The 27815-nt window shown below is 53.6% G+C and overlaps 2 protein-coding genes across 3 annotated transcripts; one reads left to right on the top strand and one right to left on the bottom strand.

Annotated features, from left to right (window-relative positions):
- On the bottom strand, positions 1 to 3682 carry ATF5 (activating transcription factor 5). Its single transcript, XM_054588747.1, has 3 exons — positions 3525 to 3682; positions 1901 to 2197; positions 1 to 939 (listed from the first exon to the last, which is right to left on the bottom strand). The coding sequence occupies exons 2-3, from the start codon at positions 2076 to 2078 to the stop codon at positions 272 to 274; spliced, it is 846 nt and encodes a 281-aa protein (XP_054444722.1). The 5' UTR covers positions 2079 to 2197; positions 3525 to 3682; the 3' UTR covers positions 1 to 271.
- On the top strand, positions 3315 to 27815 carry NUP62 (nucleoporin 62). Of its 2 annotated transcripts, none has more exons than XM_054588745.1 (2): positions 3315 to 3575; positions 25115 to 27815. In XM_054588745.1, exon 2 carries the CDS (start codon positions 25179 to 25181, stop codon positions 26724 to 26726), a length of 1548 nt encoding a protein of 515 aa, XP_054444720.1. In that variant the 5' UTR covers positions 3315 to 3575; positions 25115 to 25178; the 3' UTR covers positions 26727 to 27815. The 2 variants fall into 2 exon arrangements, with proteins under 2 accessions (XP_054444720.1, XP_054444719.1); XM_054588744.1 differs by having other exon boundaries at positions 3315 to 3599.

The raw sequence follows: 27815 nt of genomic DNA, 5'->3' as shown, positions 1-27815 counted from the left end.
CCCCGTCCAGAGACCCGGCTGCCAAGCTCCCTGAACTCCCCGGGGGCCTCAGTCTCTCAGCTGTCACCACAGAAGGCCAAACATGCCCTGGTTCTGGGGAGGAGGATGGAGGGCAAAAGCAGAAATGCAAAAGAGAGGATAAAAGGAAGGGGGGGTTGGAAAGAGGCTGGAGGACGAGGGGTGATGGAGGGACCCTCTCGCCTCCGCCTCAGAGAGAAAGGCAAGCCGGAGCTGAAGACCAGCGCCCCCTACAGGCCGAAGCCCGGGCCGTCTAGCTGTTGTGGGTCCTCTGGCTCCGAGCCTTGTACACCTCGATGAGCAGATCCTTGACATACTGGATCTCCCGCTCCACAGACTCAGCCCTCTCCCTCAGCTCCCGATTCCGTGCCTCCAGCCCTTGGCACTCACCCTCCAGGGCCTCACCCTCTGCCCGCTTCCTCTGGCGGTACCTCAGAGCGGCTGACTTGTTCTGGTCTCTCTTCTTTTGCTTGCGGTCCCCTCGGGTGGTGGCAGGATTGGGGTAGGGCGCGGGGCGACACGGTGGAGGTGGAGGAGGGAGTTGCGGGGCTGGGGGAAGGGGAGCCAACCCCGCATCCCCCGGCCCAGCCTCATTGCGGCAGTACATGACCAGTAAGTCGAGGGTGTCCAGGACAGGGGGCTGAGGGGGGTCAAAGGGAGGGAGGGGGAGAGGAAGGGAGGGTGGCGGTGGCGGCAGCTGCGGGGGCAGCTGAGGTGATGGGGAGGGTGGTGGGAGGAGTGGGGCATCAAGGAAGAAGTCTTCCATCTGCTCCAGCTCCTTCTTAAGGAGGGAGGCCATGGCTTCTAGGTCAGGTGGGGGTGGGGACGGTGCGGGGAGGGCACCTGAGGGTAAGGGGGGCTCCAAAGGCAGGAGCGCTGTAAAGTCAACCCGCTCAGTCATCCAGTCCGAGAAGCCATCACCTGGGGGATTGGAGGAGGACAAAGTTCCTTGAGTTCCTGGTCTTCCACCCAACTGGGCGCTCACTCCTGTTAGCTTCATTTATCTCATCCATTGAGTAAATCCACCAACCAGCCAATCAGTCTACCAACCGATCAATGAATCCCCAAACCAGTCAAGAAACCACCCAACAATCAAACATCTAACCAACCGACCAACCAATCAACTACCCAGTTAACCAACCCCCAACCAGTGGACCGGCCAATCAACTAAATAAACCAGTCCACCAAACAATCAACCCTATTAACCAACCAATCAATGAACCACTCAACCAACCAAGGACTCAAACAACAAAAGTCAACCAGCCTTCTCTTCAACCATTCCAACATCCTCTTTACTGATTAATCTACGGTTATAGTTTCTCTGGTTTACTCTCAAGTTTATCTTAAAAAGCAATCACACACACAGCATACCCAGTTTCATCTTTAATTCATTAGCTACTGGAAACCCATTATATCCCAAACATTCGGGATACACTAATGAATAAGGTAATTCCTGCCCCAGGACCTTTGCATATGCTGTTTCCCCTACCTGAATAGCTCTTCCTTGGGTCTTTTTCATGGCTCATTCCTTCCCATCCTTTAGGCTTCAGCCAAAATGTTACCTACTTGGTAAGTGTTTCCTGGCTACCCAATCTAAACTAAGTCCCCACTGTCATTTTTCAGCTCTGCTACTAAGCATTTCCCACTTATCCCAATACCTCATCATTTGATTTGTCTCTTCTGTCTCCCCACTGGAGTGCAAGCTCCAGGAGGACAGGGATCACGTCAGTCTTGTTCCCAGCTATATCCCCAGCATGTAAAACAGTGCCTGGCATGTTACAGGTGCTCAACAATTATTTTTCCAATGAATACATGAATTCTTCTTCCTTCTCTGCCCCCCACATCCCAGCTCGCCCCACCTCCATTCTCTACCTGCCCTTACCTGCAAGGGGCTCTCCCCCCCCTGGAAGCCCGCCCTCCAGGGCTCCCCCAAGGACCTCGTAGGGACCCAGGGGGGCAGGGGCCAGGGGGAGTTTCCCATAGTCTACGAGCCAGCCCAGGCCGCTAGCTGGGAGTACGGCCCTGTCCAGCTCCAGCCCCAGGGTCGCCAGGAGTGACATGGTTGCAGCACAGGCGCAGGGCACGGGTGGCAATGAAGGAGGCTGCGCCAACAGCTGGGAGGAGGCTCTGGAGGTTGCTCAGCTGGGCGAAGACAAGCACCAAGGTGAGAGTGGAGGACCTACACAGGTGAGACAAAAGTGCGTGGGTCGCAGGCCGGCCTCACTCACTGCCAAAAGTCACACTGAAACCAAGCCACACCCCCACGGTCCTTCCCCCATCTTCTAACTGCGCTTGGGGCTACGCCTTGCCCTCTCAGAATTCTAAATTTGCCCTTTCTTTCCCCAAATCGCTGAGCCCTACCCACTCCCAAGGGAATTCTCTTTATGCCTGACTTACTTTTCTCCAAAATTCCCAAGTCCCAATCCTTCCAGTACAGAAACCTAACGATCTCCTAGGGAATTTCCTTTTGCCCCTCCCATCCACACCATAATATTACATCATAGAAGAAGTCAACCCCAGGGAAATTTACTTCAGACCACACCTCTCCCTCTAAAAATACTTCCTTTAGGCCCCAGCCCCTCCCTAGGGTCCATCTCAATTCAGTTCCCAGGGGAATTCCGCCCCCCTCCCCGGCCCTGCGTCTTCAATATTATCTATTCGTATCCCATTCTCTGCTGTGAGAATTCCAGTGACCTCCATTGTCCCCCCAAGTCCCGCCCCACTGTTTATCTCAGCCCCACCCCTCCCTGGAGATTCGCCTAAAAGTTCGCGTAGCCCCGCCCCTTCCCACCAGGGTTCCCTAAGCCCCGTCCTAGGCGACGGCTGTTACCCTAGCTCCGCCCCGTTCTTAACACGTTGTCTCTAAGCCCTGCTTTCCACTCTGTCAATCTAAACCAGCACCCGCCCCAGCAAATGCCTGAATGTAAGAGAGGGAAGCTGTGCTGTGCGACTAAGCATTGTGGAGCAGGGAGGGTGGAAGGAACGGAGGAGAACGGCTTCCACGCACTCCAACCTTCCACACATGGCTTCCTCGCCGAGGGCCAAAACGCATGCTCAGCCACTAGGACGGTCCCATTGCTCTCTCCCTTCCGCCCTCCTGGGGGTTAGTGCGCATGTGCACCTATTTATTTCCAGCCCTTCCTGAACAAATACGGACCCTGCTGCGCTCACGCGCCTGAGCTACGGCGAGAGGACGGGACGGTTCCTGGAGCTGGGGGGAGGGGGGGACCTTTTGTGAGGGCAGCTGACGCGCCGGCTCAACCTCACAGGGGCCGTCCCTAAACCCCAACAATCTGTGGAATTAAGACCCGCCTCCACCATTGGGCCGAGTGCGCATGCCCGGCCGCGCGCCGACGCCAACTTTCCCTGTTCGGCGCCTGCGCGACCGTGATCCCTCACTCTTGTCTCACCTCCCCCTCCCAACGCCCCAAGCCTGGTCGTGAAGGCCGCGAGCTTCGAAAGGGCGGGAAAGGCAGTTGGAGCGGGAGGAAGGAACGGTTACTCACTCCATGGCTGCGGAAAGAAGAGGCAGCGGCGGCCTCGGCTGAAGGAAGAAGGTGGGAGCGGAGAGCGCAGGCGCGGTGAGCGCAGAGACGGGCAGGGGGCACGGAGGGGTCGCGGCTACAGAGCCATGGCCGGGGATATGCGGGCGGAGCTGGTGTCGCGGTAGCGTGAGGAGAGATCGTGATCTGACGTGATGTGAGGAGGGGAAATGAGGCAGCCCCGGGGACAACGGACAGATATACCGGGGGCGGCGCAGCACGGCCCGCCCGGATCCTTCCGCGCCCCGCCCCGGCGAGGCCCCAACTAGCAGACGGGCCTAATTCGGCCCTGTCCTTTCCCCGACACGGGATCAAGGCCCGTTTTTCTTCCGACCCCGGAGGCTCTGGCCCTCCCCTGGGGCTCTGGGGTCGGTCTCCCTTCCGATAGTGGGTCCGGCCCTCTGCTCTCTCTGACCCTGTGGCTTGGTTTCCTCCTACCTGAGACCACCAGCACTGCTCCATTTCTTTCTTTCCTCTGCCTCCGGAATTTACGGCCAGCCACACGCTGGTCTCACCCTGAGAACCCTTTTCGTGGGTTAGAGCCCCGCGTGAGTCACAGCCCGCCCTCCATTCAAATCACAGACCAGCCATGGTGGCCTTGGGCAAATAACTCTGGCCTCGGATCAGGAACTGTCTATAAAATGAGAATAATCAACTTTACGTGATGGGGTTGTTTGTGAGAAAGAAATAAGTCGATGCTTGTGAAGCTCCGCACACAGAGCCCAGCTCATTAGTGTCTGTTCAGTGTATTGTTAATAGAAACTCTGGGACCCAGTCTCCCCCACCCCCACCCCCATGAGAGCCCCAGACACTTGACCAACGAACGCCTGCTAATAGGCCCTTTTTGTGTCTCGTTAATACTCGAAGGTGGCAGTTTCCAGCCATCCCCACCCTCACCCGTTCCAAATGTTGGATGTTCAGCCCCGTCCTGACCCAGGGATTCAGGGAGTCAGGCATCATCGCCCCCTCTCTGTCCTTTTCTCCATTCGCTGCCCGCCTTCCCTCAGCCCTTGATCACAGCACTGCTCTCGGGGCGGGTGGTTCATTCTTCTGCCCCTGCTCCGCATCCTGACTTCCTGAGATGCCCTCCACTGGATTAGTCTCGCAACCCTGCCGAAAACGGGGAGAGCTACACTTCCATTTACTAAAAGAGGGAGCTTCCTAACCAGTCCTTGGGTGTGCACTGCGTCCTCCACCAGCTCAAGTGGATGTGATGTGGGTCTTTCCTCTGCTGCAGAAACCTCTCTTTCCCACCCTGCATCCATCCACATCAGGACATTACACCTGGAGTTCAACCTTCATCACTTTTATAGCAATTATCAAAATCCAAAGAAGGTGGGGGGCCCAAATCTTGAGAGTTATGTGGGGAATAAAGATATGCAGGCTCCTTCCGCCTTCCGTGAGCTCACAGGAAGCCTTTGGGATCTGACCTCTTTCCCTTAGAGCACTGGTGTCCACTCTGCTGGTATTTGAGCACTTGTTCTATATTTCCTTGAGTCCGTACGGGCTGCATTATTACCTAGGCATCACGGAGTGGCAGTTAACATCGTAGACTCTGGAGCCAGGTTGTTTTGGTTCAAACCCTGATTGCACCCCACTTACTAGCTCTGTGACACTGGCAATTTCCCTTACTTCCCCATGCCTCAAATTCCTTGTGGTTGGGAGAAAAAAAGAGGAAAAAAAAAAAAAAAAGGCCCTCTCTGGATGGCTCAATTAGTGAGAGCACTGTTCTGTGCACCGAAAGGGTTTCAAGTTCAATTCCCAGTCAGGGCAGGGCATACGTAAGGCAACAACAGGTCGGTGTTTCTCTCTCACATTGATGTTTCTCTTGCTCTCTCCCTTCCTCTCTAAAATCAATAAAAATATTCTCAGAGGAGGATTAAATAAATAAGTAAATAAGGCTGTTAATTGTACCTACCACTTAGGGCTGTTTTGAGGATTCAATGAGTTAATCCAGGTCAAGCACTTAGACTAGTACCTGGCACACAGTGGGTGCTATAAAAGCGGTGGTGGTGGTGGTGGTGGTTGTTACTGAGGTAGGTACATTTTATCTCCATTGCTAAGCAGTTAGTGTTTTAAAACTATGACTGGTCTTCCACCTTTTAAGGACTGACCTCCTTCCACTTAACCGTAGAGATTTGAGCAATAACAGGGATGACTAGGGTAGAGTGTTGGACAGGCTGCTGGCAGTAAGGAGGCATGATTTCTCTCTCTCTCTCTCTCTCTCTCTCTCTCTCTCTCTCTCTCTTTCTCTTTCTCTTCCTCTCTCTCCCTCTCTCCCCACCCCCCGAACCTCTAGGTTATGTATGGGGACTAAGTAGGGTATTTTTTTAACTTTTTATTTGGGAAATTTTAGGTTTATAGAAAAGTTGTAAAAAAAAATAGCAGTTTCTTTTTCTTTTTTATTTATTTTTAGAGAAAGGGTAAGGGAGGGAAAGAGGGAAAGGGCTCTCTGGCACCCCCTACTGTGAACCTGGCCTGCAACCCAGGCATGTGCCCTGACTGGGAGTTGAACCAGCAAGCCCTTGCTTTGCAGGCCAGCGCTTGCTCAATCCACTGAGCCACAGCAGCCAGGAAGATAGCACAGTTTCTGTATACCCCGTACTTAATTTCCCCCATTGTTGCCATCTTGCATTAATGTGGTACGTTTGCCACAAATAAGGAACTAACATCTGTACATTTCTATTAACTAAATTTCAACTTCATTCTGATTTCACTTGTTGTTCCCTAATACCCTTTTTGTTTCAGGATCCCTTCTAAGATGCCATGGGACATTTAGTCATCGTGTTTCCTTAGCCTCCCCTGGTCTGCGGCAGTTTCCCTGACTTTTCTCATTTGTCATGACCAGCGCAGGTTGGGTATTGTATGGAAAGCCCCTCCGTTTGGTCTTGTGTCATAGACTGGGATTGTGGGTTTTTTAGAGGATGGTCAGATAGGATATTTTTTAATAACTGGAAAGGAACTTGCTCTGTATGGGAATCATGATGCTGACTCTGTGCAGTGTATGCAGACTGAGAAGACGTTGGGGGAGGTACCCTGGTGCCCCCTCCAGGACCCTTGTACCTTTCTGTCTCTCTAGCTGTTGGATCCCACCTGATTCAACTCTGGTGCTGACTTCCCCACCCAAGCATCTTGACTCAGTCCTGCTGAGTGGGTGCCAGCTTTCACACTTAGCTCTCTAGCCCTCCCAAGCATATTCTAATTTATAGGTGGTAGTTCATCAATGGCTGCCTGTGCGTCCAGGTCTTGGCACCCTGAGTTTGCTTCAGTGCCTAACCCTGACTCGGACCTGTGGCTCCTCGTGGACTCAAATTTCTCAGCCTCCCCCAGCTTCGCAGGGTCCAGGTGCCCCAGCCCATGCAACTCTTGAGCGGGGGCTGGGAGCATGGGTGGGGCTGCTGGGGACTCTTTGTCAGTTCGGAAGGACCAGCCTTGGGGAGTGAGGTGGCAGTTGCAGGCAGGTTGCATCACCCAGGCTCTTTGATGGGGAGGAGAAATGAAGGGATTCTCTGGGGGCCCCAGGCACACCTGGCAACAGGCTCCAGGTTAGCAGAGCCCTGGATCTGGGAGAGGCCCTGGCACAGCAAGCGGGGGTGGGGAGGGGGGAGCAACCACCGGTGCAGGGTCCGGAGAATCTGAGACGCTGTTCCAAGAGGGGTCATCACGTCGTAGAGGTTGACCCACTGACCTTACAGGGGGCAAGACCGAGGCCCTAAGAGATGAAAGACATTTTCACAGTCACACTGCTGGTTGGAGCCTAGGCCTCCCCAACACTTCACAGCTTCTTTAAAGAAGTAAGTCCCCTGCAAGCCCCAAGGGAGAGTCTGTCTGCTGCTCTTAGATCTGACCCCTAGTCCAGGTCATAGCCTGCTGGGAGGCCACCAAGCCTGAGCCTTCACCTAAGGTTTGCTGCCGTATCAGTTGCCAAATTCTATTGATTGTGACTTGCATCTCCCCATCCCCCCTGCCCTGGAGGAGGCCCTGCTCACCTGTACTACTGCAGCAACCCCTCACTGGTTTCCCAGTTAAGGAGACAGCTGCCGTGATGGGAAGGGCACCGAGTGTGCATCAGATGGGCCAATCCTGAGCCCACACCACTTAGTCCTGGCTGGAGGTGCAGGCAGGGTCCTTACTCTGCCTCAGCTTCACCTCCCTTGTGCAGAGCAGGTCAGAGCAAGGGCTCAAGCCTGCCTGCTAGGTTCACGCCCCGTCTCCACCACGTATGTGTCCCTGGGCCAGTGGCATCTTTTCCCTGATCTGTAAAGTGGGGATAAGAGGCCCCATTTCATAGGGTTCTTATATGGAAGCAGATAAATGTGTATGAAATTGCTAGAACAGCACCTGCCTAGTTATGAACATTAGTTATTTCTCTCTAAAGCTTGGGATGCTAGGAGGATTGTGTGGAATGATGTACGTAAAGCCCGGCACTTAACCACCTCAAGGATCTCTACGTGTTTGTTTCTCTCCCCATCCGCACCGCACTTTGTTCTGCTTTCACAGCTGCCTCACAGACAGATGTTTGTGTATGTGACTGTTTCCCTGAGCACTCAGAAGGCAGGGTCAGGACCCTTGTTCCTGGCGTCATTCCCCATGGCCCCAAGCCCTGTGCTTCTTACTGAGTGGACATCAGGTCACTTTTCAATGAGTCACTCATGCACAGAGACTGGGGGGTTCAATAGTGTTGTCCCTGAAGAGGCCTGAGGGCAGGTGTCTGGGCTATGCAGGCCGCGGGGGGCAGGGGTTGGAGGTGGGTGTCCTGGCAAACAAGGGCAGGAAGGCCAAAGCCAGTTTACTTGGGGAAGGGGTAGGCAGGGGCATAGTCTGCCACGTGGCCCTGCGGCTCAGAGTCCTCCCAAGCCCCTTCCCCGCCCTCGCACCTGCTGCACCTCCCTCAGCAGAAGCAGCCACAGCTCTTAGCACCCAGTTAGGCCCTGCACTGCTGCACCAGCTTCTGTATTTGTTGCTGTGCTCGCCGCTGTAAGGAGCCGCTACAAACTTAATGGCTTAAAATGGCAAACACTCCCTTTCAGTTCTGGAGACCAAAAGGATAAAATGGGTCCGCAGGGTTGCGTTCCCTCTGGAGGCTCCAGGGGAGAATCCACTTGCTGGCCCTTCCCAGCTGCTAGAGGCCTCCTGCATTCCTTGGCTCAAGGCCCCTTCCTCACATCACTCCCGCCTCTGCTTCCATCGGCACCTCTATTTCCTCCTCTGCTGTTCTTGCCCCCTGTTATAGAGACCCTTGTGATTACGTTAGGGCCCTCAGAGCACCCCGAATGTCTCCATCTCAAGATCCTTGATTTAATCACGTCTGCAAAGTGCCTTTTGCCACGTGAGGTCATATTTCACAGGTTCTGGGAACTAGGATGTGGACATCTTGGGGGAGGGGCGGCGGTGGGCTTTACCACACCTTCCCCCTTGGAGCCTCAGTTTCTTAATGCTAGAGCCAGCACTGGGGTGCCCTCTCCCGCATGGGCCCATGGGGACTGGCTATAGGAAGAGCACAGTGCCAGCGGAAGGTGATTGACAGCGCCGTGGCCTGGAGCTCAGGGTGCCCTCACCGTTCTTTGGCCTCCAGCAGGATACCATGCCCCCTTGTTGCTGTGGCCTCATCAGTAAAGTGGGAACAGTAGCAGAACCCTCCTGCCAGGAAAGTGGTGAGGGCCAGAGAGAGAATACGTGAAAAGGCCTGGAACCGTGCCTGGCTCAGGAGTAAGACATCCCCACAGACCTGCAGGCCCTGGGTCAGGCAGGCCAGCAAAGCCCTGGACCACCCAGAAGGCACAGGCACCTCCAAGGGTGGCTTGTTTGGCTGGGCAGCAGTGCCAGCCCAATGGTGCAGAGCTTCTGATTTCACAGAAGTTGAAAACCCAGATTTTTCCGCGAGGTCCAAGTTTTAAAATGTTGGCAAATAATTCAGAGAAAAACCAGCTGACCGCAAGTGTGGATTGATTGAGGCCCTGGGCCCTCCCTGACCTTTGTGTTAAATAACTTCCCCCATCCCCAGATGTGCGATTCTTTCTCCCTGCCCCTCGCAGAGAACAAAAGGAACTGAGTCCTCCTGGTTCCAGTCGTGGGTCCCAGCCCTTTCTGCTGAACTGACCAAAATTGCAAAGGAGCGGTGTCTGATCGGACTCAGCCCAGACCCACGCAGCCTGGAGGGCAGTGTTTGTGGGCAGCAGGGAAGGCCCTCTCTAGGGAAACATCCTTGGGTCGGGTGCCTGCTAAAGGGGGGCTGGTGTCTGACTACCCGACCTGTTCCTCATCAGCCAGCCATGCCCCCAGCCATGGGGCCACCAGGGACAAATAGAGTTGAGCAACTTGAGTGTCTTACACCTTGCGGCTAGGGAGGCTGCCACCACGGGGACCTGGGGTGGCTGAGGAAGGCTCTGGGTTAGGTGACTTTGGGTAGGGTTCAGAGAAGCAGGGACAAGTCCATCATGGGGTATCTTTTCTTTGCCAGAGGTGGAAGAATGAGGAGCTAAAGCTGTGGTTAGTTAAGAAGCAGCCATCAGCACTTGGTCATTTTTGTGCTTCAGGCAACGTTCATGTTTTTGTCTCGGTCCATCATGGTCAGGCTGGCCTTGCCTGATGTTGGCGTTCTGGGCGGTGGTTCTTGTTCAGCAGGAGAGTGCCAGGGACTGGCAGGCAGGGCTGCCTTTCCCTTCCTCACGGCAAATAGGCTCATTCTACCCAACCAGGGCAGGGGGCGGGGGGCCTGGGCCCCCTCCCCCACGTGGTGGGCCATGGATGCGCTTCTCCTAGGGAGACCTGGGCACAGAGGAAAATAGAACCCAGACAGCACCCACTGAGATGGCCAGTCATAGTGGGAGCTGAGGAGAGCGAGAGAGGGAGGTTGAGGCAGAGACAGGGAACCACAGCAGGAAAACCTCACAGGCACCCAAGGTCCCCGTCCCCTGCCCCCCCGTAGGCATGTGGGGACTGCCCCGTGGAGAACGTGGAGGGCCAGCGCCAGCAGAGCCCTGTGCCTCAGCCTGGTTAGTCCAGGATCCCTTTGCCCTCCTGCCTGCCCCCGTCCAGACCAGGAGCAGATTCCTGAGGGGGTGGACAGGAAAGAGCAGCCGATGTCCTTTTCTTCACTCCCAGCCTCCAGGAGCCCGGTCGCGAGCTGGGGGAGGTGGGCAGCCCTGAACTGGATCGAGAGTAAGACCTTGACTGGTCTGGAAGGTGGTGGCGACGGCCCGGGATATCATTAGAGAATGGGAAGGGGGTACTGGACATGGCACATGATCGGGGGCGGGGGGGTGAGAAAATGCCACGCTGGAGAGGCTCATAAGGCCCCAGCTTACTCGGGGGCCGGACAGCCTGGGTCAGCCCTAACTACCTGTGTGCCTTTGGGCCAGTTGCTTAAGTTCTCTCAACTTCAGTTTGCTCACCTGCAAGATGGGAGCACTAATAGTTCTCACTTTGTAAGTTTGGGAGTCAGTGCAGGTAAAGCATTGCCCACAGGGCCCAGCGCAGAAAGTCCTGGAACGTTCACATGTGGTTGATACCAGGGACAGGTAGGGGCTGTGTTTGCTTGATTCTCAGAATCAAAGCCATCCTGTCCCCACCTCTAGGGGCTTTCGCCTGGTTCCTAGAGAAACTGTCTCCCTGGCAACTGTCTGCCACAACCTGCCCGGGACTTTTCCCTCCCTCCCGCTGAAGTCACTGCCTCTGCCCAGGGAGTTTGGTGCTGCCTGCAGGGGAGCAGCTGGGGAGGGAGCACGGGGTGTGTGTGGTTCTCTCTGAGGGAGTGTGTGCGCGCGCGCACCTGCCCTGCTCTTAGAGTCCCTGTGCCTCAGCCCCTCTCCAGGTCCTGATGCCCTGGTGTCGTATCCATGCCCGGCTTCACTTCCTGGGGAGGCCCCTGATGGCCTCTTGGCTGATGGGAGCACTTCAGCCGCAGTCTCCTTCCAATCCCGTTCTCTCCCAGGTCTCCTTGTCCCCAGGTCACTTGTCCTCAGAAGGAAGCATGATCCTGTCTTCAGAAGCCACTCCGTCCAGCTCCTGCCCATCCCTGCCGCCCTGCTTCTGCTTTCTCGACCCCGTCCCAGCATCCCCGCTTGCTTGGTTTAATGGTTTTCTTGAGATACCTTGTCATTCGCATCCACTTATTGTTACAGTGTACAATTCAGTAGGTTTTAGTACATTCACAGAGTTGTAGCATCCAACGCTGCCATCTAATTTTAGAACATTTTTATCACCTCAGAAAGAAGCCCCATGCCCATTAGCAGCCGCTCCCCGGTGGTCACCTCCCGCCCTAGGCAACCACTGCTCTGCTTTCTCCCTGCAGATGTGCCTGTTTTATCCATTCGTCAACTAATGGACATTTGGGTGGTTTGTCCTTTTTGACTATTTTGAATATACACATACAAGTTTTATGTATGCATATGGTTTCGTTTCTTTTGGGAAATATCTAGGGGTGGAATTGCTGGATTATAGGGTAACTCTTATGTGTAATCTTTTGAGGAACTGCCAGAGTGTTTTCCAGAGAGGCCGGCCTGTTTTCCAGTCTCACTGGCAATGAACGGGGTGGCTAGAATCTTCACGGCCTGCCAGCAATCGGTGCTGTCTACCTGTTTTGCTGCAGCCATCCTGGCGGGTATGAAGTGGCTTCTCCTTGTGGTTTTTGTTTGCATTTCCTGATGCTAATGCTGCTGAGCACCTCCCTGTGTTAGTCAGCCATCTGTGTGTCTTCTTTGGCATCTGGTGGTTTTGACACGGGGCACGTAGCCCTGTTCCCCAGGGCAGCAGGCCCTTGCCCATCTGAGCTTACGCCTGGGGTGAGGTACTGGTCTGATCCCTTCCAACCCTTACTACCGTATTTTGCCTTGCATAATGCGCACCATTTTTGCCTAAATTTTTGAGGAAAAATAAGGATGCACGTTACAACATGAAATACGTTGTCTCTGTTATTGGGTTTTGTAATTATTTGTTACATAAAATTTCTTGTACCATAGTATTTCAAAAAATGTTAAAATTCCTTTATCGTACAAAAAACAAGTATCTGTAAGTAAATAATTGAATTAAAAAATTAAAATGAAAGTCCTTCCCCCCCCCCGAATATTTGGGCCAAAAATGTGGGTTCGCAGTATATGAGAGTGCATTCATTATACGTGGCAAAATACGGTAACTCTTCCACAGCCTTCAAAACATCCCTTCCTCCTCTGGGAGGGTTTCCATGGTCCTCCCCTGGGCTTCCAGGAGGCCTAACCAAAGCTCCTTCACAGGGTCCACCAGGTTGTCAATAACTACCTCTTGCTCCCCGTAGTAAACAATTATTTGAGGGCAGAGACCTTGTCTCATTCATCCTGACTTTGACATTTATGTCGATGTTGGGTAAGTTATTTAAGTCTAAAAGGGAGATACTAAGAGCACCTTCCTCCTGGTGGGACGAGGGAGAGCTAAACCAGTTAGTAGACAAAAAACACTTAAAGGAGTACCTGGTACAAAGCAGCCCCTGGATCTGCTTCCTCCACTGGCAAGGGTTCGCCAGAGGACCTGCGGTGGCAGCATCTCTCACAGGCACTGGGGACATAGCGGTGGAAGCCACAGACAGAAATCCTGCCTCTTGTGGAGCTGACATTCTAATGTGTGGTCAGGGAGCAAACGAGGCGCGTTGTGTTTCTGAGGGTGCTGAGTCCTAAGGCTAGCCAGGGAAGACCTCTCTGTGTAGGCGACCTTTCAGCACGACCTGAGGAGGTAAGGGAGTGAGTCGTGGGGCCATCTCGGGGGGAGTGTTCCAAGGAAAGGGAGCAGCAAGGGCGAAGGTCCGGAGGCAGGAGAGCTTCAGGTGGGTGCGAAGAACAGCAAGGAGGCCGGTGGGGCCGGAGGGGGATGATGGAGGCAGAGGGCGGTTGCAGATGAGGGCGCCTCTTGGCCATTTGTGAATAATGCTGCCGTGTACGTGTGATCCCTTCTAAATAACACCCTGGGACTTTGAGGGCGGTGGCCAGGTCTTTGCCCAGCACAAGGCCTGTTCTGTGCTAAGTCTCAGCGGATGTTTCTTGATGGAATGTACGGGGCATATTTGTGAATTGCCCAGCACATACTGGCACACAGTGGGTGCTGAATGGTTAATGCTTTTACCATTAACTTTTAGTAAATGCAGTTGGTATATCAGATTGGTGGAACTTGGCCTGACTCACGTGCTGACAGGTTATAGGGAAATGGTTGGAGGGCAATTTGGTAGTCCCTGGTAAAACCAAAATTCATTTCTGGGTCCCTGCCCTGGAAAAATGCCTGTGCTTGTTAGCGCCATCTGAAGGCCCAAGAGGGTGAGTGTGAGCGTGAGCATGCTTGTTGCAATATTGCTTATAATAAAGGAGAATTGAGAGTGTCCCAAAGGTCCATCAGTAGAGACATGGGTGAATTGGCTGTGGAATAGGTGTATAATGGACTGATTAAATGGCTTTTAATACATCCTCACGGGTGTGGGGACCGAGGTGGAGGGTAGTGATCACGGGGACCTGAGTTAGCTTTGTCGGTAATATTCAAAACAGTATTTTAAAGAAAGGACTGGTGTATTAACTGTTGGTTAAAATTTAAATGTAGTCTTTGACTACAAGAGGCAGAAATAAAACAGTTCTTGGCATAAAAAGTAGGGCCCGGCACCATGGTGTTCTTCAGATCTCTTCCAGTCATATTATATGAAGAGAGGTGGTTCTAGAAGATCCATTTCCTTAAGGTCTGCTCTTCTGATTGTTTTTTAATTTTTCTGCACGTCCTACCTGATTTGTTTTCTCATGGGGAAAATTGTTGTTTGTCCCACCACCTGAGCTCCTTTGGGTACAATCCCAGGCCTCAGGAGGGGGAAGGAGACTGTAATTGCTAATGAGGTGTGAAATGACTTCTTGGGGTAGAGACTGTATTTTCAAGGGACAGAAGAAAAGGGAGACAAGGTTGAGAACCTGTGCGTACCAGTGGCATTTAGGCATTCAAACAGCAAGCACCTAACCTTTCAGTAAACCTGGAGGGATCCCTTCCTGGGGTTTGGCCAGGAGGAAGAAAAGGCAGGAGCAGGACAGGCCTTCATGGCTCCTCTCCCTGAGGAGCAGGCAGACAGACAGACACACCTCCCTTTAGTCTCCTGTGTTGTTCTCTGATTCTTAAATGTCAGTCAGTCATACCTGGGAGGTCGGTGAGTGCTGGTCCTCTGGGAGGAACAGGCCCAAAGGAAGTTAGGACTGGAGTCCCAGGCGGACGTCTCCATTCTACCCTCTCTGCTGGGGACACCTTGTGCTGTGGAGGCGGGGTGGCCTTTACACGTGAACGCCGAGGTTTCCGTGCTGCTCATTTGGCTTAGACAGACAGCTCTGCCCCTTTCTGAGGTTCCTGCCACCAGGGCTGGCCGTGCCCACGAGGCAGGATGGACGTGGAAGAGCTGTTTACAGAGCCCAGGCCACCTGTGGCTCCCTCCACCCTTCCCCCAACTCCCAGCAGCTGGAGTGCGTCTTTCAAAGCCGTTCATCACACTCCTGCGCGGCCAGGGAAGGCTGAGACAGCGGCCCTAGCTAAGGTCTGGTTAGCAAGGCATTCCTTGCTCATAAGTTGGTTTCCATTCTCAAAGGATGGTCGGGCTCCCTGAGCTCATCTGTTCCCTGAGGGTTGGAGTTTTTTGAACAGATTTAAGAGAGAAGAGTGTTTGAGAAGCAGAGTTGGTAGACTTCGGTGAGCAGGCGATAAGTTCTGTTGGACTTGTTGGCAAAACAGCAGAGGAGAGTAACGTGTCAGGCAGTGGGCAGGGAGTCCCTGAGTTCCCCTTTTTCTCTTTTGCTTTCCTCTGCTTCCCCCCTTTCCTCTCCTCTGGTCGCTCTGAGCCCATGGTCACCCTTCCTCCAAGACTTCAGTAGTTATTTCCATGGGGGGAAGTTCCCACAGAGCCAGCACCTGTCCTTCCTGGGCGCCAGCACTGTCAGCAACGCCACCAGGTGGCTGTGGGTGGGACGCCAGGAGCATTTGCTCTAGTCACTCCCCAGAACTTTTTTTGTTAATGAGTTACCATTTCCTGGGTCTTGAGGATACATGTGCTAATAAAGTAAGCACCTGATGTGGATCAGACCATTTCCTCTTCCCAAAGAATATGATTCATGAGCTCTAGCCCCTGTTTTATTTTTTTTAGGAGACTGAGGCACAGGGATGAACCTAGACTCTGAGATCCCAGGGCTAAGAGTAGAGAAGCAGGGACTCAGGCTAACAGGCTGTGTCTTGCCAGGCGACTGACAGAAAAGGACAGGCAAAGGCCCCTGTCCTTGGAGTGCAGAGAAGTCCACAGCCTGGACTTAACAAATGACAGCTACAGGCCTGCGGCCCCTGACCCACCAGTGGACCGGCGGACCTGGATTTGTGTTCCTAGCCCCACCAAGGAGCCCTCGTCACTGCCCCAAATGAAGCAGCGTTTCCGTTATAAAGGCAGAGGGCAGATACTGGGGGCATCAGCTCTCCTGGCCCCAGTGGATGAGCCTCATTGTGGCGGGGCCACTCAGGCTTCTGGGAGGAGCGGGTGAGGGGCAGCGGCGGGGTCAGGAAGGGAGTCAGCATCATGGCTTTGTCGTCAGCAGAGGGGCTGGCTGGCAGTGTGCCGCGGTGGCCGCCCCAGCCCCACCGCCCCAGCCTGCTGCCCTAGCCACCGCGGGACAGCCCGCCTGTGTGTGCCACGCCCTCGGCAACCTGTCACCAGGAGAACCTCACTCATCCTTTAAGACTTGATTCTGCCACCTCCTCCTTCCCTGCCCCAGGCAGAACTTAGGTCTTGACAGAGGAGAAGTCATGTCACCCCTCTGAACCTGTTTCCTGTGCTGCCACCCTAGTGCTCCTGGCCCAGTACGCATTACAGAGGCGGTGCTCGGTAAACGGGAGTTACTAGGGTTATCACGTACTGCGTGCCCGCTGCGTGCCCGGCCCTGCTGCAGGTGCTGATGAGACAGCAGTGAATAAAATCCTGCCCCATCAGTGCTCCCAGGCCAGCATGTCCCGCCTTCCATCCGAGAATGGCTACCATTGCTGGGTGACACGCACATCCACTCCTCAGAGGCGGTCACCCCAGCGGCAGAGGATGTCTGGATTTCAAAATCACAGCTCCCTGTTCTTTCCCTGCCAGCTCCCCCACTGCTGGGCCCAGTGACTACAGCACCCTGTCCTCTCGGACCTGATGCAGAGGCAGGCCGGCCCAGGCCCCATTGCCCCTCACTCCAGCCCCTTTCTCAACCCCAATTTATCCTCTTCGGTTCTGGAGGCCAAAGGCCAAGATGGGTCCATCGGACGGCATTCCTTCTGGACTCTCTAGGGGAGAACTTATTCTTTTTTTTTTTTTTTTTCCGCATTTTCCAGCTTTTTGAGGCCCCTGCATTCCTTGGCTCCTGGCCCTTCTTCTGTCTTCAAAGCCAGCAACGAGTGTAGCGTCTCTCCAAACATTCTTCCAATGTCACATCTCCCTCTGACTCTCCTCTTCTGTCTCCTTATTCTACTTAAGGATCCTTGTGAGTGTATTTAGGGCCCTTACAGATAACCCGGGGTAATCTCCCCATCTTGAGATCCTTACTTTAATCACATCAGCAGAGTTCCTTTTGCCATTTGGGATCACCTGTTCACAGTCTTCACGCGCCCAGGATTAGGGCATGGACAAGGACAGGAGCCATTGTTCTGTCCACCACACACGTCCTTCTTTATCCTTTCTGTCCTCTTGGTCCACAGCAGACATCCTCCCCTATTCGTTCTCAAACACCCCTGTGCCAGATACCTAAGGAAGGGGCTGTTATAGGCAGAAAGGGAATGTCCCAGGGCTCGGTGACAATGACCCCTGCCCCTCATCCCCACTGGCCTCCTGCTGTTATCGTCTCACCCGAGGACTTTGTTTTAGTTCCACCTCTACCTTGAAGTCCCTTCCCTCTAGGTTGCCTCAGTTAAGCCCCTCAACCTGCACAGGTGCCACCAGTCCTTTGCCTGCCCTCCTTTTTTTTTTTTTAAGTTAAGGTATAATTGATGTAACATTGTATTAGTTTTAGGTGTGCGATGAAATGGTTCGATATGAGCATGTATTGCAAAATGGTCATGACAATAGTCCAGTTAACATCCTTCACCACACATAGTTACAGAAACATTTTTTTGTGATGAGAACCTTTAAGATCTATTCTCCTAGCTACTTTCGAAAATACCATACAATAATATTACTTACAGTTATCATGCTGTACATTGCATTCCCTGATTTATTCATCTTATAACTGGAAATTTGTAACTTTTGACCACCTTCACCCATTTCACCCACCACCACTACCCGCCCCCGCAACCGACCTCAGACAACTACCAAACTGTTCTCTGTATTCATGAGCTCAAAGTGTTTTGTTTGTTTGCTTTGTTTTTCTGGATTCCACATATAAGTGAGAGCATGTATGAGTGACTGTCTGATTTACTTAGCTTAGTATCATGCCCTCAAAGTCACGTCACAAATGGTGGATACCATTCTTTCTTACGGTTAAATGATATCCCATTGTAATGTATACCACACCATCTTTACCCATTGTTCATGGTTTTGATCTTTTTCTTAAATAAATCCCTTTAACGTCTCCTATAATAACAGCTTGGTGATGATGAACTCCTTTAGCTTTACCTTTGGGAAGCACTTTATCTGCCCTTCCACTCTAAATGATAGTTTTGCAGGGTAGAGTAATCTAGCTTGCTTGCTTTTCATCACTTTTGAATACTTCTTGCCGGTCCCTTCTTGCCTGCAGTTTCTTTTGAGAAATCACTTGATAGTCTTATGGGAACTCTTGTAGGCAACTCTCTGCTTTTCTCTTGCTGCTTTTAAGATTCTGTCTTTATCTTCAACTTTTGGCATTTTAATTATGTGTCCTGGTGTGGTCCTCTTTGGGTCCAATTTGTTTGGGGCTCTCTGTGCTTCCTGGCCTTGTATATCTCTTTCCTTCACCACATTAGGGAAGTTTTCTTTCATTATTTTTTTCAAATAAGTTCTCAAAATTCTTTTTCCCCCCCACACCTTTTTTTCTTTTTAAGTTTTTTTTTTTTTAATTTTATTTATTTTAGAGAGAGGGGTAGGAAGGGAGAAATAGAGGGAGAGAAACATCAGTGTGTGGTTGCCTCCCACATACCCACCATTGGGGACCTGGCCCACAACCCAGGCATGTGCCCCGACTGGGAATCAAACCAGCGACCCTTTGTTTCGCAGTCCGGCACTCAGTCCACTGAGCCACACCAGCTGGGGCAGTTTTCAGTTTCTTGCTCTTCCTCTTTTCCTTCTGGCACTCCTATGATTCAGATTTTTCCACATTTGGAGATGTCCCAGAGTTTACAGTATCCTTGTTTTGTTTTTTAATTCTTGTTTCTCCTTTCTATCTGATTGACTGTTTATTTCTCCCTTTTGTTCCAGTTCATTGATTTAAATTCCACCTTACTGCCCTTCACTGTTGGTCCCCTGTAGATTTTTCTTTATTTCACTAGTGTAACTTTCATCTCTTCCTTTATGTTGTTGCTGCACTCAATGAGTTCTTTGAGCATCCTGATCACCAGCGTTTTGAACTTGACATCTAATAGGTTGACTATCTTCATTTCATTTAGTTCATTTTCTGGGGTTTTGCTCTGTTCTTTCATTTGAGCCATATTTCTTTGTCTCCTCAATTTGGCAGCCTCCCTGTGTTTGTTTCTGTATATTAGGTAAAGCTGCTTTTACTCTCTTAGTAGTGTGGCCTGTGTAGAAAAGGCACCTGTAAATTGTGTAGGGTGGAGCCTTAGGTAATTTCCAGGGCAGGAGAACCCACTTCACGGCTCTGTGGCTCTGTGTGGAGGCGGGGGCTCAGAGAGGGGACAGTGCTTCTGTTTGGCTCCTGGAGGTCTGCCCGGCACTTACCCCATTTTCCAGTCACTTTACCCACTTCCCGTATGCAACTGGCGCCCTTCCAGCTGCTGCCCTGGTGGTGGAACCCAGAGTGGGTGGGTTTGCGTACATTCTAAGTCTGTCCAGGCCCTTAAAAGAGCAAAAATCCAGCAGTTCCTTTCACTGCCTCAACTCCCACTCGTTTTTACAGCCAGAGGTAATGGAGGGGGTAAATCCCGATTTTTTACCCACAGTATGTGAATGTGGGACCACCTGTTTCCTGACTGCCCCTTGTTGCCACACCGCCTCTCTGCCCATCTCTGCAACTCGGACCCTCCTACCCATCTGGATGTATGTGGCTTCTTTAAATCCCTGCTTGTCAGACTTCCATACAGCCTGATTTTCTGATGGTTCAAGGTGTTACTTGTTTTGATATCTGGTTGTGATTCTGTGGTTGCTCAAGGAAGCAAAGCATGTCTGCCTACGCCTCCATCTTGATCGGAAGTCTCCTACCCGACTTTCTCTCTTGTTCCTCACGCTTGGCCTCTTAAAACACGGTACGTGATTTATTTGAGCATTTGTTGCTTCCTTGTGTTCTGGACTGTAAGCTCCATGAGAACAGTGTTTTCTATCTCATTCACAGTCATATTTCCAGGCTTTGAACAGCGCCCGTACATAGCAGGTGCTCAAAAGTAGTTGTTGAATGAAAGAATGTTATACTGCAAAGAATTTGTTTACTCTGACCCCACCTTGGGAGATGGGCCTTTTTCCTCTGTGTGTTGTTACTACTGTGCAGAGTAGGGCTGAGTAAATATTAAAGTGAGGAGTTAGAGCGGCAAAAGAACTGACGATAGAAGGCCAGTGGACCTGGGCGAAGCATGAGATGACAGAGATCCCTGGTCCTCGCCCTGGGATGGGTTGTGTATGTAGGTCAGAATCCCACGTGGGCCTTTCTCTGACTTCCCTGGGCTGGGAAGGCAGGCAGATGTGGTTGGAGAAACTTGGGCAAGGGTGGGACCTCGCGGCAGCTCCTCCCAGGGCTGCGGACTCGTCGCGGGAGAGCTGCGCAGGGCCGCAGCTGTGCTGTCCAGCCGGGCGCCGGCCTGTGCGCACACCCCACAGTTTATAGGAAAGCACACAGTTTCTGTTCCTCCTCCTTTCCCCCAGCACCACCGGTTTCTTTTTTAGGAAAGCTCCCCACTTTGATAAAAGTAGGGAAGCCTACGTCAGAGCTCCTAATAGTGTGTGTGTTCAGTTCCATTTGTGAGAAACTCCCGAAGCTCTGGTTGTCGATGGTTTTGCTAACAGGGACAGATCCTGCAGACCATCACTTTATTTTATCTTGGTGCAAAACTTAGACGTTTCCCAAATTGGGATCCTCTCTCCTCTGCCCCCAGAGTTCTGTCCGGCCCCGATCTTGGGCTCTTGGCCCAGGCCATCACCTGGACTCCTCCCGGCCATCCACCTCCAGCCGCTTCAGTGTGTGCCCGCACTGAACCAGGTGTCTGAGCCATTGGCATGGCAAGGGTGGCTCTGCCAACTCCTCCCCGTGTGTCACACAGCATGTTAGTTAGGGGTCCCCATGACTACTCTCAGGTTCAGGGATTCGCCGGGAGGACTCAACTCGGCAGCGCTGTCAGGCTCACAGGTACGGTGACCGGATTGAGGCCGGGCCAGAGTTCAGGAGGGGCCAGGCGCCAGTGTCCACCATCTCCTCCAGTGGTCACACAGCATTTAATCCTCCCAGTGACGACGTGTGACCACACGCATAGACTGTTATCCACAAGGCAAGCCTTGCTGTGCAGGGTTTTTATTAAAAGCCAGTCACATTTTTTTACTCAGCCTCCAGCCCCTTCGGAGGGTCAAGCTGATGTCACATGGCCAAGGCCTCACCTTAAAGACACTGGCGGGCAGAGCACTCCAAGGACTTAGAGGCTCCCTCTCAGGAGCCCATCAAGGGTCAGTCCTTTGGAATGGGCAGGATTTGGATGGCTCAGGCCCGCTGAGCATCGTCACTGCACACACTTCCTCCAGCCACCCCCAGTCACCGAGCCCCCCCCACCCCAGAAACACACCCGTGTCGGCCTCTCTCCCTCTCCGCCTTCACCAGCCCCTTCCTCCCCATCTCCCGGTCGGTGCTGCATCCGTCAACATTCAGCTTAGGTGTGTGCTTCCTGGAACCCGGGCCAGGCTGAGGGCCTTGTCCCTGCTCCCACTTGTGGCCTAGCCTTGTCCTGCCTGGAAGCCTAGTCTGGAAGCTGATGCCTGCTGCGTCTCTGGCTGCCTCGTGGACAGAGGCCATGGCTTAGTAATCTCTCTAGGCCTCGCTCTCCTAGTTGGTACAGTGGACCTGCCCCAGATGGGCCTGCTTTCAGGAGCCAGGGAACAACAGTGCAGGGGAAGCACGGAGGTGGCTGGGGCTGGGTCAGCGTGTGTTCGCCATAATTAGGTCCCTGGCACCTGGGCATTTAGTAAATGATGGACCGTTAATACCAGACAAGCCCCCACAGAAGGGTGTTTTTCTTGTGGTTTTTCAACAGTATAGAAAGCAAAGACCTTTGTGTAAATATACTCCTCTGGAGAATTTTAGCTGTAACTTATTAATAGAAGAGTTCTCAGGGGCTGAGGACCTAAGAACTGAGACCTGTGGGTGGCTGCTAATAACAGATGCGACCTGAGGTGGCTCTACAGTGACAGGTATGTCCTCACATGAGAAGGGCTCTGGTGCAGGGCGGAGACCTGCGGGTCTGGGGCCTCAGACACTCGCTGTGGCCTCCTGAGAGGGAAGAGGCCTTGCCCAGAAGCCCCCGGGAAGGCTTTGTGAAAATGCCAGGGCCAGGACCCTGCCCGCAGAGGGACAGCGTCGTCAGCCTGGCAGCAGTCGGTGTGCCTTCTGACCGCTCCTGGGAGGTGCTGCCGGGGGGCCCGCTGAGATCTGCTGGCCGGGAGCGCGGGCGGCCCTGGGGTCGTCTCCCCAGCAGCACGTGGCTGTGTGGAGGGGACAGCCAGCAGAAACAAGGGTTCCGGGAAGAAGGCAGAGGACAAGGCGGAAGTCAGGAAGGGCTAGGCTTCCTCTGACTCAAGTCAGGATTCTCCTAACCTGAGGACACTTCAAATCATAGAATGGCCTGAAGAGAGAGAGAGAGAGAGAGAGCGCGCGCGCGCGAGAGAGCGAGAGCGAGCCCTGGCCGGGTAGCTCAGTTGGTTAGAGCACTATCCCCGATATGCCAGGGTTGTGGGTTTGATCCCAGCGAATGCATAAATAAGCGGAACAACAAATCAGTGCGCCTCCTCTCTCTCTCTCTCTCTCTCTCTCTCTCTCTCTCTCTCTCTCTGTCTCTCTCTCTCCCTCCCTCCCCCCCCTCCCCCCTCTCTCCCTCTGTCCCTCCCTTCCTCTCTCTCTAAAATCAATTAAACAAAAACTAAAATTAAAATGGAAAGGGAAGAGGAAATGGAACTTGTGGACATCTTCTCTGAGTCAGACACTTGGCTTCTCAGTCGCGACCTTGTTGAATCTTCACAGTGGGAGGGGGCTGTCCTCGTTACAGATGGGGAAACTGAGGCATAGAGAGTCCGAGGAGTAACTTGCTCCAAGACCCTCAGCTGGTAGTGGCAGAAGCGGAATTCAAACCCACATTATCTCCTGGAGACCAATTTCATGCCTGAAACAGGGAACAGTCCTGCCGTTGAACTGCCTTGACTGTTTTTGATGCGGGGAAAATAATGTGAGGGTGTTGGATGGAAGCGGGAAAGCGGCCGTGCCCCGAAGCAGGGCTTCTTCCCTAGGACCAGATGGTGGACCCACTTTGGAGCAGAACTAAAGGGCGTTTGCAGTCTAAGAACTGGAGTTCAGGGCCCACCACTGGATGAGAATTGGCAAGTTACTCCAGTCTGAGCCTTTCCCCACACCGTGCACTGGGCCGTCACCCAGCCTGGTAGGCCGGTTGGGAAGTGAGTTGAGGTCCGGCTGAGGGGCGTCCGGAGCACAGAGCTGGGCACACAGCCGCCAGGGCGGGGCTGCCGCCTGGAAATCCCCTTCTCTTCGTCGGAACTGGCGCTCCTCGCCCCGTAGCCATAGCCGCGCGTTCGCAGCCCTGCTGCTGAGCTGGCCCTGGCTGCAGGTCCCCCCTCACCAGCTTCCAGGGGCTCTGCCCAATGTGAAAGGTGGGGGCGGGGGGCACTTGCCTGGCGCGGTGGCGGTACCAGCGAACACCCTAAATAGTGCCCTGTTGTTAGCTGCACTTCAGTGTTGGAGCTGCCACCCTACTTACCTCATGATGGAACTGAGCCTCAGAGAGGTTTCCTGTCCCTTATTTGAGATCAGAGTGCTAGGCAGTCACCAGGTCACGCTTCACTTTTGTCAGACACTTTCTGCTTCTTGGCTGTGTTAGTTCTGTGACTGTTTGCACGTATCATCACAAACCCAGTGGCTTAAAACAGCGCACACCGCATTCCCTCCCAGTTTAGGTCAGGAGTGTGGAATCCGTCGCACTGGGCTGAAACCAGGGTGCCTGCATGGATGGATAGTTCCTTCGGGAGGCTCTGGAGAGAATCTCTCTTGGCCTTTTCCAGCTTTTAAAGGCCACCCGAAGTCCTCGGCTCATGGCCTCTTTCTCTGTCTCCAAGTTCAAAGTTCATCGCTCCCATCTCTGCTTCCATCGTTACTTGGTCTCTCCTCCTCCGGTCAGATGTCCCTCTGCTCTTTTTATAAGGACACTCATGATGCCATTTAGAACCCATCCTTGAATCCATGGGTGCTCAACGTATAACTGTGTACCCAAAACCATTTCTGTCCTTGCGCCCTCTGACCCTTTCCTCAAGTAACTTGATTTTTCAGCAAACAGATGGCTCTGCTCAATGCTGTTTCAGTATAAAATTACAGAAATCTGCTCAGTTTAAACTGAACAGAGATGTGCTGGCTCGTGAAGCTTCTCGGGGAGATTGGGTGTGGATATGCTCTCCCTCCCCCCCCACCCCCCTCACTCTCTCTAGTGGTGGCTGGGAGGATGGGGGTACCCCAGGTACACCTCCTGTGCCCCTAAACCTGCAGGTGAAGGAGGCCACCTGCCCTCAGGCACCTGGGGAGAAATCCCAGGGGAGGTCTCTGGTTGGCCACTCGGTCTCCATGTCTCCTTGAATGACTCAGTCACTGTGGCCATGCTCTCTGAGCACTTGGGTCTCATGCCCACCCCTGAGTTCAAAGAAGGGTGGGGTCGCTCCAGCGTGCTCTCCGTCCTCCTCGGTGATGAGGGGTACCATACGGCTCAGCTTCTGGGGCCTGCTTCTGTGAGGTCCGGAAGAGCGTTCAAGGAAGCATCCTCCTCCGCCCCCCTTCCCGCCTGTGGTCCGCAGGGAAGCCTGGGGAGCAGGTCCTAAAGGTGACGTTCACTGTGCTTCTAGTCCTGCTTGCCAGAAGCTCCTCGAATCTGGCTGCCTCCCCAGGCGCTGAGGTCAGTTCCAGTGCCTGCTCTTGGCCTCCTCCCCCGCGGCAGCAGGATTCCCACTTGTGCTGAAAAAGATTGAGCATGTCCCGAGCACATCTGTCTCCTAGTGCCTGACCCCCAGCTCCGTCTTTCCCAGTATATTTGGCAGGGCCTGGTTAGGAAGAGGAGAGTGGCCACAGGTTAGGGTTATCCAGTCACTCCGCACGCCATCGTGCCAATGCGGTTGCCTTTCCGAAACTGTAATCTGATCATGTCACTTCCTCTGCTTTAAAAATCTTCCCAAGGTTGCAGACGCTGACGGATTTGCTTTGGGAGTCGGAGTAGCTGCTGCCACCGGAGTCTGGAGCCATGAGCGTGTTTAATTTTGGAGGCACTGGGGCCCCCACAGGCGGGTTCACGTTTGGCACTGCAAAGACAGCAACAACCACCCCTGCTACCGGGTTTTCTTTCTCTACGTCTGGCACTGGCGGGTTTAATTTTGGGACTTCGTCCCAGCCTGCTGCAAGCACCCCTTCTACGAGCCTGTTCTCACTCACGACCCAGGCGCCGGCGACACAGACCTCAGGCTTCAGTTTTGGAACCACAACTCCCGCTGCAGGAGGAACTGGGTTTTCCTTAGGGATCAGTGCTCCGAAGCTAAGCTTGGGCAACGCAGCTGCCACTCCAGCCGCAGCACAGCCCAGTGGCTTTGGGCTTGGCGGAAGCACCCTCACCAATGCCATCTCGAGCACTGTCACCTCCAGCCAGGGCACGGCACCCACCGGCTTTGTGTTCGGCTCCACCACCACCTCCGCTGCTCCGTCCACCACACCCGGGGGCTTTTCGTTCACAGGTGGAAGCACGTCCCAGACCGGGGGTACCTCCACTTTCAATATTGGCTCCATGGGGAGTTCGGCCCAGCCCACGACACTTGCTGGGTTGGCCTTTACTCCGGCCACACCAGCAGCCACTGGAGCGGGAGCCACACAGCCAGCTGCTCCCGCACCCACTGCTGCCACCTCCAGTGCTGGGCCCACGCTCTTTGCCTCACTCGCTACTGCTCCAACTTCGTCTGCCACCACTGGGCTCTCCCTTGGTGCCCCAGCAACCACGGCTGGAACATCTGGGACTGGAACGCTGGGCTTCAACTTAAAGGCGCCTTCTACCACGTCCACAGCTACATCCTCCACCGCCGCCACCACCAGCAGCAGTAGCTTTGCCTTGAATCTGAAACCCCTGGCACCGGCCGGGATCTCCAGCAATGCACCCACCACCATAACTGCTCCGTCTGGCCCCAGTGCAGCCAGTGGGGGGCCCGCCAGTCCAGTGATGACCTACGCCCAGCTGGAGAGTCTGATCAACAAGTGGAGCCTGGAGCTGGAGGACCAGGAACGGCACTTCCTGCAACAGGCCACACAGGTCAACGCCTGGGACCGCACGCTGATCGAGAATGGGGAGAAGATCACCGCCCTCCACCGCGAGGTGGAGAAGGTGAAGCTGGACCAGAAGAGGCTGGACCAAGAGCTCGACTTCATCCTGTCGCAGCAGAAGGAGTTGGAAGACCTGCTGAGCCCACTGGAGGAGTCGGTGAAGGAGCAGAGCGGGACCGTCTACCTGCAGCACGCTGACGAGGAGCGCGAGAAGACCTACAAGCTGGCCGAGAATATAGATGCGCAGCTGAAGCGCATGGCCCAGGACCTCAAGGACATCATCGAGCACTTGAACACGTCCGGGGGCCCTGCCGACACCAGCGACCCGCTGCAGCAGATCTGCAAGATCCTCAATGCACACATGGACTCCCTGCAGTGGATTGACCAGAACTCGGCCCTGCTGCAGAGGAAGGTGGAGGAAGTGACCAAGGTGTGCGAGGGGCGGCGCAAGGAGCAGGAGCGCACCTTCCGGATCACGTTTGACTGAGGCCAGGGCTGGCTGCAGGGCCCGCGGGTCCCGAGGGTGTTCACTGGGGGGGTGCGCAGTTATTGTCTGGCTTTTGTTTGCAATGAAATAGTTGTTTGAATTGTTTCTTTCAAACAACTGTGTTCTTGAGAGAGCTGTTTTGTGATTTGACTTTTTGAATTAACAGGCAGAAGTATTCTGAGTGCCCTGGTTTGGGCAGCAGCCTAGCAAGTGTGCTTTCTCTGCATCTTTCATGCGTCCCAGACCCTCTCACCCACTGCAGCCATCCACGGCAGCCCGCTCGGCCCAGCCTGGTGCCGGGGAAGTGCCCGTTCGCACGAGAGCCTTCGTCTGCTGGCCAGGGCTCCCTGGGCAGCTTCTCCGTCTAACACATGCTCTTAGGAGCGGTGCTCGGGGAGACAGCAGACTGGCCTAAGGCGCGTACATACAGAAATCAGTCACCCGTGCAAGGTGAAGTGTGACTAGAGCAGACAGTGCTATAGTGATTTTACAGGAGACAGGCCGGATAAGGGACTCGAACAAGGTGTTGAAAAAAGGGTCATACTCCGGCCAGGCAGTCTTCATGGTGCCTGGTGTCCTTGGCTTCTTGGTCTCTCTGTTAGGCCTCACCTCAGCTGCCCCAGAGCCGTGTCACATGGTCATCCTGCAGTCCCCCCACCACACTGAGCTTTCCCCTTTGGTGACTCTTGCCACTCACTATATTGTACTGTTTACTTCTCCGCCTGCCTGTTAGATTGTGAGCCCCTGTGGGCAGGGAGTGTTTCTTGCTCCCCTTTTGTGTCCCCAGCATAATCCCTGTCACATTTACGGAATGAAGGAACAATAGAAATGAAAGCCAGCATGAAACATTAACTCACAAAATGCCTGCTAAAGTGGCAGGCGCGGTCACAGACGTGGTTCTCAACTTCCCGATGCCAAAGCAACCCTGGTCAGGTACAGTGAGACCCGCAGAGTCCAGAGGCAGAAGCCAACCAGCTGTACCCCAGGTGTCTTTCTTGTTTGTCTTTACACTTCAGTGCACTCTGACATACCCAGAACTGTATGTTGCTTTCCAAAATAAAATAAAAATTTTCTTTGGAACAAAATAAA

Source organism: Pteronotus mesoamericanus, unplaced genomic scaffold (genome assembly GCF_021234165.1).
Source record: "Pteronotus mesoamericanus isolate MK-2021 breed Mesoamerican mustached bat unplaced genomic scaffold, CSHL_Meso_final scaffold_137, whole genome shotgun sequence".
Classification (NCBI taxonomy): domain Eukaryota; kingdom Metazoa; phylum Chordata; class Mammalia; order Chiroptera; family Mormoopidae; genus Pteronotus; species Pteronotus mesoamericanus.
This window is presented reverse-complemented; position numbering and strand designations above follow the sequence as displayed.